This window comes from Phaethon aethereus (genome assembly GCF_964289735.1).
Source record: "Phaethon aethereus genome assembly, chromosome: 1".
NCBI lineage: Eukaryota > Metazoa > Chordata > Aves > Phaethontiformes > Phaethontidae > Phaethon > Phaethon aethereus.
Window position 1 is genome coordinate 112,851,228 of NC_138575.1, and position 18,909 is coordinate 112,870,136.

Sequence of the window (18,909 nt, forward strand, 5' to 3'; positions counted from 1 at the left end):
GTACTAGACTATTTTCCTGACTACCTAATAAACACAGATTGCTAGATTAATCACTTGGGCAATATTTTTCAGTTTAGTTTGCATAAAGCAATATTTTCCTATTTACATGAAGCAGAACTAGGAATATGATGAGGCTGGAATACTTGGACAGATGGTCTTATATTTTTCTATTTTGTAAATATTAAAGCACCATATGTAGAAAATATTATTTCCTTTTGGTTTCAGAGATGTAGCTAGCATGTCTCCACAGAGTTTATAATTGCATTTGTGCTAAGAATTCTAAATGATTTTCGGCCCTTTGCCAAAACTGTGTTACAGTCTGAACTGTCTATTTCATTGATGAAGGAAACATGTTCTCTAACTTTGCTTTTCACCTCTCGTCATGCAGTTCCTTACATTATACCTGACATTTATAACTCAGTCTATTAAATTTACATAGTCCAGCATCAGTTATTACTTATTGAAACTGAGCAATGAAATTGTCCTTGAAGCAATACTGATGAAATGCTGACATATATATTTCTGAAGCAACTCCACAAGGCTACAAACTCTATAAAATATATAGTACCAGACAACTGGTGGCATAGGACCTAAAAAGTGAGTCTGTGATTTGAAATAAATGTCTGGGCTCTAATCTCTTGCAATTCCCCATCGTCTGAATTTATTAGTACTTTGGTTTCCAACCACTAGTTGTATGCCCTGAGGTTAAAGTGAAGCTTACCCTGACAGGTAAATAAAGAACTGAGGCTTTGAGTAGCCTCCTGGATGATTTATTACTCCTTGATGCTTATTACAACAAAAATAAAACTTTCTCTGAAACTCATTTCCTTCCCTACACTTAAGCTTGTCCTTTGCTTCTGGTGCCATGGACGTAAAGACCATACACGAGAATGAGCACATTAGTCTCTCTGCCAGCGCTGTGTGTGTCCTTAAGGAGCCTTCACTGTATTCCTTGCTATTGCAGTGAGAATAGTACTAGCACTTGCTCTGCTACTAGATTCAACATTTTTACAGTCGACCTCAGTTTCTTCCTAACCTCTAGGCAGTCATGCCCTCTTCATGATGGTCCTTATGGACTGACAGGTTTTGATGTTAGCAAACAGAATATATACAATACTTACTTTTGCCTGAAGTAGGATGTGTTCTTGGGGGCTTTTTTGTAGTTTTTCTTAACTATTTTCTTACGGGGTGCAGGGTGTAAAACATTCATAATAATTTAAAAAGAAGTGCAGTTCTGAAGATGTCCTCAGGAAAAGTATCCCCAATTCAGGACATCTCATGAAAAATGTTATGCTATTAAATGTTATTAAATGTAGTTTGTCAGACTGATACTGAAGTAATCTTCAGTTTTCTTTGGCCCTTTTTGGTTTGGCTTTTGATATGACTATTGAACAAAAAATTCAAATCTGGCCTTATTCTTGCTTATCCAGGCTGATTACATGAAAGTACATCAGTTAATAGCAAATCTATTTCATGACATTTTTATCTTAATTGTAATAATTGCCACATTAATATGTATGGAATACTACTTAATGATTTTTTCTGTGCTCATCTTTTCTTTAATTTTCACTATCAACAGATAGTGGTTTTTAGCAGGTTTTAAAGTTCTAACATATTCATGAGTAAAATTCGACACATTGAAAAGTTAATTTGGAGTGTAATACTCGCCACCTACTGAAGATGTTTGTCCTGTTTTACTTTTGTACCAATTTTACAAAAGGAATGTAGTGAGCTTAGGACATTCAGTATACGCTGTAGTTCATGTTGCAGTTTTCAAAAAGGTGAAATATTTCCACATACACAGAATAGACCATAACTATTATACTTCAAGACTGAAAACCCCAAATTCTTGAAAGTTTTTTTTGAATTTCAGATACACCCCAGTTCTCTTCTATGCATAATACCTAATGAAAATTTAGATTATTTTCTTCTGTAAAAAATTAGTCTTTTTTGTCTGTTTGACATTTTCTGTCTTGATTAGAGCTTGACTTTAACGTGATTATCTTTGTTATTAGTTTACGAACATCTATTGTGCAATTTTTTAAGATAATGGATGTAAAAGAGCTACAGCTACTTAGGGTGATGATAGTGCTGTAATTGTGATTATTGAAGAGTGCATAGTTATTTTGCATGAAGAAGCCCTTCACCGATAGTACTGGCCATGTTGGCTAGGTTATTCATAGGGTCATGGGATCATAAGGTATTTCAAGGTGGAAGGGACTTAAGAAGGTCTCTAGTCCAACCTCCTGCTCAAAGTGGGGTCAATTAAAAGACAGACCAGATTGTTCAAGGCTTTATCCTGTGAGCTCCTGAAACCTCAAAGACCAGAGATTGCATCATCTTTCTGGGCCATCTGCTTCACTTTCTCGCTGTCCACATCATGAAAAAGTTTCTCCTTATGCTCAGCCTGAACCTGTCTTGTTTCAACTCATCTTCTGTCTATCTGCCATACACCACTGTGAAGAGCCTGGCTCCGTCGTCTTGATGAACTCCCGATAGGTATGCGCATGTGGCTGTTAGGTTCCCCTGCAGCACTCACTTCCGCAGCCTGAACAAGCCTAGTTTTGCCCAGCCTCTCCTCACCAGTTGTATGACTCCCAGCAGGTTATTCTCTCCCAGGTGCAGAACTTAGCATTTATCCCTATTGAATATTAATTCCTGTTGATATTGTTCCAGTTATACATTCTTCCAGTCTCTCTAGGTCAATGAGCTCCTTCACATCATTGATAAAGGTGTTAAATAGGACAGAACTCAGCAGAGAACCCTACAGTACACCACTTGTTACTGGTCTCCGGGTAGGGTATGACCCATTAGCCACTGCCTGCTAAGCCTAACCATCCAACTAGGATTTTACCAGCACAGCTTTCCAGTCATCCAGACTGTAACACCCTAACTTGATGTGGTGGGTTGGCTTTGTCTGGCAGCCAAGCACCCACACAGCCACTTGGTCACCCCCACAACCAGCAAGACAGGGATGAAAATAGGAAGACGGGGAGTGAGAAAACTCATGGGTCAAGGTAAAGACAGGAAAATCACTGGCATATTACTGTTGTGGGCAAAACAGACTCTAGCTGGGGAATTTAACTATATCAACCATTAACATAAACATTTAAGTACTGATATGAGTATTGTGAAACAAAGACAAATACTTAAACACTTAGGGAAAACACCTTTCTTCCCCTTTCCAAAGTTCCAGATACCTCTTCTTCCCCATACCTAGTCTCCACTTCCCTTGTTATCACCAGCAATGCAGGTTACACTCAGTCCCTTCAGTGAGGTGATGGGTGATGCAGGACGTTGGGGTGAAGACATAGTGGTTTCTTTCCGCCATTCCTTCTTTCCCACTCTTTTCTTCCACTGCTCCTTCTGCCTAGCTCATTTCCTCTGTTCCATTGTGGATTATGCACAGGCCAAAGTCCTTTTGGAGGTGTACTTGCTCTGGCATGGGCTTATGCATGGGTTACAGTCCCTTCAGGGGTGTTACCAATTGTACCATGGAGCACCTCCTATTGCTCTGGTCTTTTTGTTCCTCTGTCTTGGTGTTCTAAAAGGTGCCACAAACACCTGCAACTGGCTTAGCTATGCCCTGCAGTGTTCCTGCTGTGAAGCCAGCTAGAACTGGCTGTGTCTGTCACAGTGCAACCCCTGACCTTCCTCCCACAGAAATCACCCTTGTGTATCTCCCGCTACCAAAACCTTGCTATTTATACACAATACACTTGAATATGAGAATATTGTGGGTGGCAGTGTCAAAAGCCGTAGTAAAGTCAAGGTAATTGCCACCCACTGTTCTTCCCTCATCTACAAAACTAATCATTTTATCGTAGAAGGCAATGGGGTTGATCAGGCATGATGTATGGTCAGTCTGTGCTGAATGTTCCCAGTCACTTTATTCTCACTAGATTTTTGGTTTCTTGTTCATGTGTATGTGTATTCCTTTTTCTTTTTTTTCTTTAATTTTGTCCTCAGTTGTAGGATGTGAGGCTGTTAACTTTCGTGTGACATCTTTTCTTTATTTTGATTGTTTTTTCCACCTCTATATACACTCCGGTTCAAAAGATACTTAGCAGAAACTTGTCAGATTTGTTGAACAGATTCTATAGTATAGAATGAGACAACAAAAAAACATGAAAACATAATTTAAACTGATAAATGCTGAAATGCATTCTCAACCTACTTTATATTTTTCAGCTCTACTTCAAGTTACAATTTCACTTAACAAAGTTGAGCTCAGCGTGGGTGAATCCAAATTCTTCACATGCACAGGTATGTATTAATTTACTTGTAGGTATGTATTTTTTGTTAGATTTTTGATCTTCTACATAATTTAAAACTGAATTAATTGATTCACAATACTAACTTAAAGTAGCATATTTTTGTATATTCACATTGACTTGTGAAAATTGTGATGAATAGTAGATCTTCACGGGCTGCACATTTTCGGCCTAGAAACTATTTATTTCAAACCCTGAATCATTCTGTTTAAATCGTCTGTATCAGTACCAGTAATTCATATCTGTTAGAATGCTGCTTTTGTTAAAATATTTTCACCTGTCTAAACTAAGGAGTTAAATAAGCTATTAAGCTAAGCTTTAGTACCCTCTCCAACCTAATGAGAGACCCAAAGAGTCTTTTCTGGTGAGGCCTATACCAGTCAAAAGGAGAAAGGTTTGCATTTGCAGCTGCTTGATGTGGATCCTCGATGTTGCTGAGGATCTGATCTTCCATTGATAATGACACATGGCCTGACTACACTGACAACCCAACTGGCTGATGACTTGACCTGACTGCTGAACAGCCTGTTTCTTTCCTTTAAGACTTTTTACCTTTCTGTGTTTATTGTTTTCCCTCTTGAATCCTTGAGCCACTAGTTATCCTGTCTCAACAATCATACATCTGCCTGAAGTTTTGTCTTGCTTATCTTTCTAGAGACTTTCTCACAACTTGCATAATTTAGCAATTCTCTGACATTGCATAGACATTGTACATTGGGTGGCCTTATGCATTGCGTAATATCTACCTGAACTTCTTATGTTGGATTGTTTTTTGGTTTTATTTATAGCCATTGGTGAGCCTGACAATATAGATTGGTATAATCCACAAGGAGAGAAGATTGTTTCTAATCAAAGAGTGGTTGTTCAGAAAGAAGGTGTTCGATCACGTCTAACCATTTATAATGCGGATATAGAAGATGCTGGTATATATCGGTGTCAAGCAACAGATGCTAAAGGACAAACTCAAGAGGCTACTGTTGTTTTGGAAATCTATCGTAAGTAAAATATTATCAATTAACAAATGAAAGATTACGTTTTAAAAGCTACTGCTATTGAGAAAGTAATGCCTATCAAAATATCTTCCCAGGCTCTGAACCTTATCTTCCAAATAATTGCATCTCCTGCAATTTATTTAATAAATATTATGACAAACGCTTAAGTGATCTTAATATCACTTTGTAATATTGTAGATCACTTTTCCTTTATGTCTTAGAATGCCATCTTGTGAGGGTGCACTGTATGGCCCTCATGGAAAAGAGGAAATATGAGAAAAATGTTATGTCAACATAATTCTTATTACAAGTGCATCTACAATTTATTACAAATACGTACATAAATAAAAGTGCAGGAAGCGCAATATATGTCAGTAAAAAAGTGGAGTTTAGACTGAAATGAACATGATACACTGTACTCCTAGGACCTCGTTCAGTACTCACTGATGTCTGTGAGAGTTTTTCTTTTGGCTTACATATGTTCACATACTTCAAACATTTCATACAAATATTCTGTAAAAGTATACAAGCGATGTATATAACAAAAGTGTGCTCCCTCTGCTGTGGGAACTGTGTGGATTATTTGAGCCTGCGCTCCTGTTGATGCAAAAGGGTGACGCTGGAGTTGCATCTCTGACTTACGTTCTCCAAAGTGTCCTCTTAAACATAATTCACAGTCTTTGATCCTAGAGAACAGAGATCAGTTCTTTTCTTCTGTGTGCAAAAAAATCTTCCAGAATTTTTTTGTCAGGCAATTAGTTTCTGCATTAGACCTTGTATGAGGTCGTGGATTAATGCCATTTGGACTTCTAATGCTAAATATTTATTCAACCCACTAATAAAATTAAATATCAAGTTTGGTTATTTGGAGTTAGAATAATTAAAAACCCCATCAGAGCTAAAAAAATCCTGTTATTTCCTCGAAAGAGTTCCAAAACTGGGCTCTACAACATTGAAAACAATGAAAAATTTATTTATAAAACATGCTTATTTTATATAACTAAAACAAAGATTTTCATAATGCAAAATGATTGTAAAATCATGTCTACAAACAGAGTGAAAGTCATGTTTCCAGGATCATTTGAGTCTAATCTGGGAAAATTATATTATGGAAATATTTCTGTATTATCACAATGAGAAGTCTTAATAGTTATCTTTATCAGAATTGGTGTCACATAAGTTTACTGCCGAGTGAACTGGAAGACTCTTACTATATTTTGTTTTCTTCCTTTTCAGAAAAGCTCACTTTCCGAGACATAGTATCTCCACAAGAGTTCAGGCAGGGAGAAGATGCAGAAGTTGTTTGCCGTGTTACTAGTTCACCTGCTCCCATTGTCAGCTGGTTGTATCGGAATGAGGAAGTCACAACTATTGCTGACAGTTAGTATTTTGGTAACTCTTTAAGTTATACATTCTAATTAATATTAAAATATTACTGTAAAAGACAACTAATCACAATATAGTGGAGGATGGATTTTGCTTAGCCCATCAACTTAAGTAGAATGTAACCAGGTTCTGTGGTCTACAGAGAGTCCATATTACATGGTTTCCTACATGTATAATTTTTTTCCAATTGGAAATTTTGTCTAAATGTAACACGAGGGTCCAAATTCCCAAAAGAGTGCTGGGAGCTCCTTCGCAGGAACTCTTCCTGGGTTGCCATGGATGTAGGAGTTGAACATATTTTTAAAACACACACAGATAAACTTCACTGTGCACACAAAGCTATGACACTGAGCAAAGAATGCATTGACTTCGGTATACCTGCACATTAGCTCAGAGACTTCCAGGTGGACAGGCTTTTTGCACTATTATGAGAATTTACTTGTACGAGTATAAGCTACCTTTTTGAGTTACAAACAACTGTGATATAGGTGATCTGTTTAGGCTAGGTTCCCTAGCAGTTAGACTGGTAAAGTTAAACAAAGGTGAATTTCACTTTCCCCACATGCAAGTTCTAACCCTGTAGAGAGACAGTTAATCAGGCATATAGAATTTTTGTGAATTACCCCCTCAAAAGCTGTGAACCAGTTTTTCAGTGCTGTCTCAATAGTATTCCTTGCCTTGATGGAAAAGAAGACTTTCCACATGTTCTGGAAATAGAACTAACAGTATTGATGAACCAGCTTATGCATCTTCTCATCAGTCTTTATCTCCGCATGTACTAAAACTCAAGGTTGTAGTGTATGCACTTAAAATTCTTGTTCTTTAGATATTATTTTTATTTCAAGATGAAAATGAAAAGTTATATTTGGTCTCTTATGAGATCACGTAAACAAATGTGGAGCAGTTGCTGAAGGGAAAAAAAAGAAATGTTTGATGTTTCTGGACTCCGTTTTACACTCCTCTGTGTTATGAAAGAAAGATTTGATTAAACTTCTTTCTTCTTTAGCATATCCTATCCCTTCTGTCATCTAGAAACAGACACTAAGAAGAAATAGCAAACTTATACACTTAGGAAAAAAAAGTTGAAATTTTGATATGTGTAACTGAACAGTGAATGTAGGTGAGACATAGAAGATTTTAAAAAATAAAAACTTTGAAAACAAAGCAAGATTTGGCAATTTAGCAAAAAGTGTTTTTCAAGGATGCATCTCGGAGCTTGAAAAAGTAAAAGTACCTCAAAGATCTCTCTCAAAAATTTTTAATATTGCCATTTTATTTGTTTCTCCAATCAATATATCTGCTGTAGGATTAGCAAAGGGTATAAAGCAACATTTCCTTTCTTTTTCAAAATCATACATTCCGAAGATTGTAAGTTTTTAAATTTAAATGCATAAATTTGTCTTTGTAACCATTTTCTTTCACAATGCTTACAATGTAAAAAAGGTAGAATGATAGAAACCAGTTTTAATTTTGGCAGAATACTTACCTTATGTTCAGATCTAGACCCATCTAAGATCCCCATCATGCTTGGGAGGAAGTGAGGTTTTAAGTAATGCAAAAATAGGACATTGTGAACTTTGTGAGTTTATGCAATGGCTATATGGGTTTATAATGCAGGATGAAAAAGAGTATACCAAATCTTACAGTTAAGAAATTTTTTTTATGCCTTTTGAAATAAAAAGACTCAGTTTCACATTACATTTCTAGCTTCAAAATCTCAGGTGAAGGATTAGTACCTGTAAGCTATTTGCATAATTTTAAATTAAATAACATCAAATTTGTCTGTCATATTCTAAATGGCGTCTATTTAAAAAGTAACTGATTATTCTTGTTGGGTTTTGGTTCATAGTAAGCTAAAATGCTGAATAATTTCATATCCGTATCCAAACTGAATTGGATATTGCAGTTTATTTCTGGCCATGAGAAAGCAGTTTCTATTTTAATCATTCTAGCAGTAGCATAATAGGAAGACATGAAATAATGTCATTGCTTTAATTTCATTGCTTTTCTGTTATATTCTTGACCATTTACCTGTTGTATATGTTACAACTAGTGGGATTTTTGCAGCACAGACTTTTGACTATTTCAGTTTTGCAAATTCCTGACAATTACAATTATCTATCATATTTGTATATTCCTTTTAAACAGAATCCTCATTTCTTCTCCCAGAAGGCATGTGCACAAAATCAGAAGTGAAATCAGAAGATTTTTGCTGTGTAGCAGGCCCATAGCTGAAATAGCTATAGCTGAAATAGCCTCTCACCATTCTGAATTACTTTCTGTGTATTCCAAGTAACCTACCTGCATTGCAGATCATTCTAAGATTTATAGTCTCTTTTGAGTCTGCAGAGAAAGATGTGAGTAAGAAACATGGGAGTGGCTGTCCATTCTTCAGTAAAAGAAAAAAACCAACAACAAACAACCAAAACCTGAGGTGAACAATGACCTCCAAAAGTCTTTCTGGTCTTACACTGTATGTCTAAGGTTCAATAGAGCAATATATAAAGCATAATTTTGTGGGAATGTTCTGAGAATTTCTCTATTGTTTTCAAGAGCTGAATTGTCATGACTTATAATTCCATTGTATGGGGGTCAGGATATTTTACTAGCTATAAAAGTGAATGGGACTGTTTTCATTGATCAGATCTTATCTGGAGTCATAAGTGATTTGCTATGTTTGTGCACAATTCTGGGGCTTCAAAGGACATTAAATACAACTCATTCTACAGTGCTTAAAGCAAATATAGAAATTTTAGGTACAGACATTTGTATATTAGTTTATGGTTGGAGTTAACCTCAGAAGAAGATTAGCTGACACTGTTAATACAAATATGCTACATATAAATTACCCACTATCTGTATAAATATGCATGTTTTATTCTGTCACTGATCAAATCATTACGGTTTGTCAGAATTCCGCTGTCAGATTAGCAGTTTTCTATAAACATATCACAGATGCGATATGTAACTATTATGCGTGTAGAAAATTGTATAGAAATTGATAGAAAATGTTGGGGACTGGTGCATCCTTCATGTTTCTCTTATGCTTTGATGTGTTTTATTGTTTTATATTCTCAATTATGTAATTCTGTTAGGGTGGGGGTTTTTTGCCCCACATAGGTATTTTTAGTATGTAAGATGATTTTCTTCAAGACCACAATTTATATATGATAAAAACTATTAGAATTTACTTTTTGAAAATCCATCTAGTTACAGTTCTAGGTAACTGCATGTTATCTTATGATTGGTGTGGTCCATAAAAAAGCATTCTCTCTTATTCTGAAGGACTAGATAAGACAGACTTCAAATGAGCAAGACTTAACTATTTTTCTCATTCCTCTCTCTCAGTTGCTGCACAGCTTTTTTTGCCCTTTGTTATACACATTTTCCCAGGGGTGCCTTGGCTGCGGGGCTCAGCTGTGCCCTGCAGTGGATCTGCTGGAGCTCACTGGAACCAGCTGTGTCTGGCACAGAGCACCCCTGGCCTCCCTACAGCCCTGCTGCTGGCAACATCTGGCCATGTAAACCCAATACGCTAGTTCAGACAGAAAGGAGAGAAAAAAATAGATTGTTTACTCTTGCAGATTATAATTTTGCTGCTGCACATGCAGGAAAGTCTATGCACACTTGTTCAGAATCTGATTTTTTCAATGAACTTCAACTACTCGGAAGGTCTGTTGAATTTCAGTTTATGTTGGACTATGCAGAAGGTGGAGTGGTTTGTTGGATTATGTCTTTGTACCCATTTCTATGAAGTGTTAGACTATGGTGGGATACCTTGTTGACTAACAGTGAATGAACAAAGGAATTGGAGGAGGGAAGGAGAGCAAGCAAGCTGAGAAATGTTTAAGCATAGTGCTGTAAAATGGGCACAGAGACAGTTGGCTGATCTTACTTATTTTCTTATAAATTGCTCAATTTATCTTTTTCCCTTTAATCTTTTTTATATTCTGTGTAGGCGTTCATGAATAATCCACTTGTTTAGCAATAATTTATAAATTTAACTTACATTTGATGACTCCTCAGAGTAAGTAGGAAGTTATGGATGGAAAATCCAGGTTGAATTTCAGGAAATAGCAATGTATTCTGGAGTGGGGGGAAAAAAAAATTCTTGTCTGCCATTTTACTTTTAAATTGGTAAATGTTTTGTCAATAAGCATTCTGATTGTACAGAGAAAGTATATAAATAAAACTCATTTAAGTTAGCATTCTTTATGTTGTCTTGATTTACTAACACCACTTAATCTCTTACTTGCATTTCTAGATCGATTTGCAATATTAGCAAACAATAATCTCCAAATTCTTAACATCAATAAAAGTGACGAAGGTGTATACAGATGTGAAGGAAGAGTGGAAGCCAGAGGAGAAATTGACTTTCGGGACATAATTGTTATTGTGAATGGTAAGGAGCAAAAGTTTTTGAATTGACTTCTTGCTTTACTTGATTATCGTAGCCTATTTTAAAATATACCAGCTTCTAAAAAAACTGGATTAAACTGGTTAATATAGTTGTCATGTCTGTTTGGTATTGTTTTCCTATAAACGTAATTGCTTAATATTTAAAAAAAAATCTACGATACTGTGTAAATAGAATTCATTGCATTTCATAACATCAGTGTATATAAATATGTAAAAGATTATTGTTTTTAATCATTCACAGAACTTTAACAATCACTGCAAGACTTGAGTTTCAAATTATAATTAGTAGTTCAGTCACCCTGTATTTTTCAGTGTTCTGTCGTTTGCTGTTAAAAAAACACACTTGATTTCTCGTAGTTATTCAACTTCACTGCATTGAACATATTTTATTAATTGTCCCAAAAGTCACAGATACGCTCTATTAAAATTAACAGTATTACTTAGAGATTTTCAACTTTTTATTTTTATAAGGATTAAAATATATAACGAAATAAGAGTAAAATACATAACAAGTTATCTGAAAAGTGTCATTATACATTTTGTCAGTTTATAATAAACATCTAAGAAGGAATAAGAACGGTTTAAGACAAGATGGAGCATTTAGCTCAACATCTCTCTTAAATTCAGGGTTGACCTGCTGAAAAACATATCTCTCTTCATATAATGTTTGGAAAGGACACAGTTCATAAAGGGCTTTTTCACAGTTTTTCAATGAAACTATTTCCATCGTGCCTGTTAGGTTCTGAGTTTCAAATGACAGGTCCTTCTCAGCAAATCCCAGTTTACAGAAGTCATTATGTAAGTTGCATTCTCAGTTAATTTCAGGAGAAAGAGCTGGTTCTGGCACAGGTATTATTTAATCAATGTAGTCAATAGCAGGATTCTTTGAAGCAGAATTATTTAGATTGTTTTAGATAGTATACAGGCAGTGGCAAGCAAATGGCTGATTATCCTACATATTGTGATAGAATACAACAGTACATGCCCTATGCACTGCGAAGACCCCCAACAAATGGCTTTCCTCTCTGTGCATTGTGGTACTGCATTACCTTGAGTCCTGGTTATATGTAGTTCCAACAGTGCATCTGATAGCATTTAAAATGCTGAATTAGATTTTCTTCTGCTGCTATTTGTGTACATAGATATGAACTTACATTCTGAACACCTTTCACTTCTATCTGATATACAATATGCGGTTGAGCTAAGAGCGAGCCTGTATTTAACCTAAAACATAAATTGCAAACTATGGTCTGACTTCACATCTTTTATTGATTTGGTTCTTCATATATTTATTATGACTCTAGACAAAGCTAACTCTAGACTTCAATTCATAGTGTTGGGAGAAGGGGTTGCCGATTGAGCAATTCTGACATGGTTGCTCATGTACTGCAGTATCAATTAAGAGCTATTTTCTGCTTCATTTATAGAAATAAATAGGTTTTCCTACATAAAGCTGAGTGTATTAAACTTGGCCCAAAATGACTTTTAGAGTAATATTAAAAATCACGAAGAAAGAAAAATTGTAGTTCTCTTCCATGAAAAGGAAAACCTATGAAGGAATTGGATTCAGAAAAGAAAAGAAAAAAAGAAAAAAAGGAGCAATCTGTAGGCTAGTAAAAGCTACATGGCTGTATTTCCACCATGTCTCCTTTTCAAAAAAATAAGCAGTCATGCTTACTTTGGATGATAATCAAAGCTTGGTATAAAAAGAAAAAGCTATCATGTCAGTATTTATATGTAGAAACTATTTAAATTTAGAACATCACTGTTTTATTGCAGTAGTGCCTACAGGATCTATAGAAAGATCTAAGATCTTACAAACACATGGTAAGAACCATCAGGTCTCCAAAGCTGGATAAAGTGCAGCTAAACAACAAAGAAATAGGAATACTTCAGGAGAGATGGCACACTGTGTGACCCATAATTTTACATTTAAAAAAAATTAAATGTTTGTGAGAGTCTGTAGGGAGAGGTGAATATAGAGAATTATGAGATTAATAATTAAATCAATAATATTAGCCCTTGCTCTCGCATATGTGTTTAGGGTTCACAGCGGAAATACATTTTCAGGAGGAATACAGGGGCTGATACTGTAGCTTTGCTGATTTATTTGGAGAGTAGCAGAATTCTCCATGTATGATGTTTCTCTGCTGCGAACAGTATATGAGTATGTTGCTTTCTAAATGTCATCTTTATTATAGAGCAAGAGTTGATATAGTTTATATTTCTGCAGATACAATTTATTCCAATGATTATACATACTTCACTTAAAAATGTAAGCTATGTAGAACTGTGTAAAATCTCGATTCTCTTTTGCAAGAATAGTGTTGAAATTTAATTAAAAAAGAAACTCTTAGCTATCCTTTCACTCATTGCCTTCTGGTTATAGTATTATCTATGGTGCAGGTGACCCATACCTCCTCTGATTCAGGGCAAAGATCACCTCTTCTGTAAACAATACTTTATTTGGTACTGTTTCTCTGCCTTTCTGCCCAACTAAAAAGGGAGGACAGAGAGAGTGGAAAAACATTGTGACAGCCTAAGAGCACCCGAGCCCTACAGCAAGCTGATGAAGACCAATCTCTCAGAGGTAGATGATATGGGATCAAATCCTCTCAAGAGGAGGAGAAAATTAGAACTAGGATGAAATCTAAGATTCTCATATTTAAGAACAAGAGGCAAGTTCCCTCATGGGCCATTTTGGTCATAACTTAATCATCTCTGCCCATGTGGATGGTACTTGCCTATAGAATGGTTTCTTGTGCTATGTGGAAGCAAGAAAAATTAATCACCTCTAGAACTATTACTATAAAATTCAGGATTAGATCGTGCAACCACCCAAATAAAATGGTGAAAAGCCACTCCCCAAATGATTTAAGAAAATGTTGCAAAAATTCTTTTTTTTTCTTTGCCTAAAGTTAGATGGCTATACCCATATTTCGGTGCCTAAGTAGCAAAAATTTTCACAGTTCATGAAGTAACATGTGCAGGTGCGGTTGACTAAGTGGAAATGATTCGAGCTTTTTAACTTGGATACCTGGATAGAATGTTATATTTTCCTTATTAACAATGAATTCCTAAAAAACTAAAGTTATGTAACTTTAAGAATTTTTATTTTTCTTTTTATTTTTTATTTTTAGTGGAGTAGTAAGTAGAATGAATTTCTTATAAATTTCTTACATTAACAAGGAAATTTCTTGTTTTATAATCATGATATAAATTTAAAATAGTGTAGTCTTGGGGTGAAATAATGGGCACTTGCAACTACATGTAAAAATAATGTTGTAGAGATGTATTTCATTTTGAAGAGAAGGAATTAACAAAGACAATGGTGTGTAATTTGAAAATATTTCTTCCATTCTTCACTCCATCTGAATGCTAAACTGGTTGACATAACAGGAAGAAGAGAATAAAAGGATAACATTTCCATCAGACCATAGTAGAGTATGTTCTTTTCCATACCAGTGTCTAAACTAGCTGATCATAGCAGCAGTTATGACTCAGGTCACATGCACGTAGTTTTAAAAACTAAAAGCTGAAAAAGAAGATATTTTCAAAGTGGTTAGTGTTGCAAGACTGTGCTCTATAGTTTGATGGTGAAGGCCCCGAAATGCAACACAAATCCTCTCTCTGCTAACTTATGGAAAAGAAGAAAACTGAGTAAATTTGCAGAGGAAATTTTAAAATATTTGCCTAGATTATTGGCCCACAAATTGATAGATTCATTGCCCTGGGAACATGGTATTTCCATACCCAATCTGTAACCGAGGCAATTTCAGAGAGGAAATAAGTGATCTGTGAAACAGATGTAACATAAAAAAGTATGAAAGTAACTTACAGTAAGTAAATATATGTTAGAAAATCTTTTTAGTTTTATCTGGCTGTTCATTATATTGTGGTTTTTTGGGGTTTTGGGGTTTTTTTGGTTTTTTATAATGCTCTAAAGATTAAATACAAATAGAATGCAACTTTGCTCAATAATAGTTAAAAGTAAATCTTGGAACAAAGTTTGATATATGAAATGTAGTTTCTAATATATGGAAAACTTTGGGGGTTATAATGGATAATAAACTGATACACATTTGAGCTAGATAATCTCTTTAAAATGTAATGCTTAGATATCTTTTTCTACTTGCAACACTGAACTTTTTATAGCATTACTTCTCTACCCATATTTACAATAAGGTCTAAATGGCAGGTTTTTAGGAAAAAAAAAAAAAGGTTGGTATGAAATAGAACAAACTAATTCAAGTCCTTCTGAAAACAAAAACTTATTTTTTGTTCCTCTCTATCTCTCTGTGTAAATGGGCTTATTAGGTTTATTTCTTTAAGTTTTCTTTCCTGTCTGGGAAGTTCCATAAATTGAATAAACTTCCTGAACTAACTGACACACATGAAAAAGAATTGTTTTCACTTCAATGTGACTGGATTTTATGATTTTGCTTTAAGTTTGAAATACAAGAGACTTGCGAGGATAGCTTCATTTGACTTTTCCTCTTTTAGGTCCAATCTTTAGTTCCATCCTATGTAGATGCAAGAACAGAACCAACAGACATCTTCTCAGAAAGAATGATGAGTAAAATAAAATCTGACTTGCGGGGGAAAAAAAAAAATTCCTTGTCATTGCAGTATCTCTTGGAAGACTGAAAATGTGCTGAAGTAATGTGCTGAACCAAGTCATAGTCTTGTAGTTCTTCATTGTGAGCAGTGAAGAACCTGCTACTGCTGTCAAAGAATTGTTTCATCCCCTCACGTTACTGAGTACATTTTCAGGTCTAGACATTAAAATGCAGTGCAAAATGGCTAAAATGTATATAACATTTTCTAAGTGACATTTTTTCATGGAAGATGTTGCACAACAGAAGGTTTTGTATGCTGATTAATGGTCCGTGTAATTTCAGATAGGAAAGAAGTGATCTGTGAAGCACTTAAATTTCAGCGCACCATTAGAAAGTGTAAAAAGTACATAACAACATTTACTTACTGATCATTAATAATTCTGGTAAATTATTTTCTAGTAATTTGATATATTTCAGGTTCAGAAGCTGGAAAAGCTTCTGAAGTAGCATACTAAATCTAAAATATTTGGTGCAAGCAACAGAAGTTGATTCTCAACAGTTTGTGAGAAAAATCTGTGGAAGTGCAATGGGAAGTTAAAAGTAAATTCACTGGGGTTGCCTGATTCTCCTTTTCTCTAGCATAAGTTAAAGCTAAAAAGGATAACTCTGAGTCACTCTGACGACAGGATGGTCTACCGGCAGAGACCTATACTTTGTGAAGCTCTAATCTTTTTCCCTTTCCTCTCGCTTTCCCTGACATTCCTTCTTTTCGACATACCCTATTCCCTCCAGTCTGCTGGGATTGTTTTTATTTGTTTAGTTGTTTGCAGTTAATGGAAACAGATTTAGGACTGCTGTCTTAAAATTACCAAATGAAGAGAGATATTAAATATCAGCCTGTGAGTTGTTCTGTCTTAAATACTATTGCTATTTTTCTCTCAGGCAGAAGTTCTCTGTGAACTGTTACAATTTTAGTAATAACTTCATCCCATCAAAAAAAGACAAAATTTGTCGCTCTCAGAATACAATTACAATTTTTGTAAATACAATGTCCAAAAATAGATTGTATCCATTGGGTTCTATTATGTTTCACCTTTTGAAGCTGATGATACTCTTACACAGGAAATATGCAGAAATTCAGTAAAGAGAATCAAATTTGCATACCCAAGACTACTGCATACTGACACCTGTTTTAAAAGCACTGTCTGACATCAGTACATAGTCGTCTGTCAGCTTTATAATTGAAAGATAAAAAAGGCTGGAGATACATTTTAATTTGAGATAGTTACATTAGTGCCAATCATAACTGCTGTGTCTTATACATGCGAGGTGTAAGTTCAATCACTTTAAAATGTTCTGTAAGAAAATTGAAGAACTGCTGAAAAAAACTTTTAAAAAAATTATTCTAGTGCACAAAAAAAGGTTATAAATGTCCTGATAATATTAAAAATTTTGTGTTTAAGAAAAATAAAGGAATACTAATAGCAGTAATTCATATTGTAACTTCATCCCTAAGTGTAACTATAAATTCCAAAATTAGCAAATGATCCTGTTCTGTGCTTTAAATTTATCTGGAAGCACATAAAATCATTTATTTTTCCATTAATAGGACATAATGTTTTATTTTTCAGTTCCCCCTGCAATTACTCTGCTACAGAAATCCTTTAATGCCACTGCAGATCGAGGAGAGGCAATAACTTTGTTCTGCAGAGCCACTGGATCACCTCCACCTGAAATCAATTGGTATAGGTAAGTTCAGTTGAGATGTGTACATCAGAGCACATTGTTTTAATGTGTCACAATTTTCTATCACAGTCCATTAATCTGTGCAACCTTAATTTTTTTACTGAATTTTAAAAGCATTTGCTGTCTATTTCTGTTCTAACTTCTAAAGCTAGGTTCAGCATTAATAAGTGAATGAAGTCACACAAATTCAGTTGCACTCAGGTTACAAACAAGTGAAATAGATGTAAAAAGTAGCTAAAATAATATTTTGACATGGTTTCTTCATATTTGAGGGGAAACAAATAGGGCTGAAGCAATGAGTCCATATCTCAAAAATGATACAAGCCAAAATCTCACATCTTTTGCTTATGAATGTATCAGGTAAAAACGTATACAGTTATGCAATAAATAAATTTCCAATATAGATCAACAATACTGATAACAAAGATAACATTTTCCCCATCTGTAAAAATAAATTCTAACCCTAACTCTCCATTTCAGTGAGATTCAGAAACAGATATGGCTTTAGACACCCCTAGGATATGGGAATGTTTCACTGAATAAGTTTCAAGTGTGTTTTATGTAATTTTAAAAACGTAATATAATAACGTTTTGAAATTGGAATGCTTTTGAAGTTCACGTGTGTTTTTTTGATGATGTCAATGACATGAACATAACACAGCCATATAATTTTGGAACACTTACCATATAACACTTATAAAAATTTAAGTATCTATACACTCTATATTCTTTCAATTTTAACAAAGACGTTCATCAGTCCTGGGATATAAAGTATCTCAGACTCCTCATAGAAGTAAACATTTCTATTTTAGACTTGAATAATTTGCATCTACATATATTATTTAGGTGAATTAAAATCTCAGTGCATTTTCAAAATGGACATAGAAGCAATTTCCATGAATTCTTAATCTCCTTTGGAATCTTTGAAAAACGTTAGATTCATTTTAAGTGTTAGCTTCCTTTGACTGACACATTTATCTTAACATGTCGCGTCAAATTTTTCTCTTGTGCAATTTGAATCTCAGGAGATGTAAATAAATAGAATGCAAAGTTTATTCCTTAATTAAAATTGGCTTAGAATTCAAAATTTAGTGAAGATGAGGAAAAGGGAAAAAAATATACAGAGCTCAAATGAAAGAACTGATACGGAATTCAAACTAAGGTTGTACATTCTGATTATTTAATACCTTTGACATATTTTTTTACAGGGTATGTCTTATCTGGCCAAAATTGTTAAGAGTTGTCTGAAATCTGGTATTCTAAATGGCCTTATTGTAAGACAACCAACATTAATTTTGTATATTATTAAGAAAGAATAAATACATTTCCTCAGTTTGTGGATTTCTCTGTTTACAGTTGTGGGGTTTTTTTCAATATTTTATAAATATTACAGTATGCACATAGGCTAAGTGTCTTGGAGAGACACTTCTTTCTGTCTACTGATCAGAGTCTACTGAAAGATTTTCCTTTGGTTTGCCAGCCCCTGTAGCAACTGACTTTTTAAAATCATTAATTAAATATTTTCATAAAGAT

The 18,909-nt window shown here is 34.7% G+C and overlaps 1 protein-coding gene across 3 annotated transcripts in view; it reads left to right on the forward strand.

Moving 5' to 3' along the window:
- The window catches only part of NCAM2 (neural cell adhesion molecule 2), a gene marked incomplete at its 3' end in the record, with an annotated part of 311,617 nt that overhangs the window by 154,445 nt on the left and 138,263 nt on the right, over positions 1-18,909 (forward strand). For 2 of the 3 annotated variants that reach the window (XM_081997216.1, XM_081997217.1), the window contains exons 2-6: positions 4,192-4,266; positions 5,063-5,269; positions 6,503-6,646; positions 10,917-11,054; positions 17,262-17,379. In XM_081997216.1, coding sequence (XP_081853342.1) covers positions 4,192-4,266; positions 5,063-5,269; positions 6,503-6,646; positions 10,917-11,054; positions 17,262-17,379 — 682 coding nt within the window. The remainder of the gene's footprint in view (positions 1-4,191; positions 4,267-5,062; positions 5,270-6,502; positions 6,647-10,916; positions 11,055-17,261; positions 17,380-18,909) is intronic. The other variant, XM_081997218.1, reaches the window with a different exon arrangement.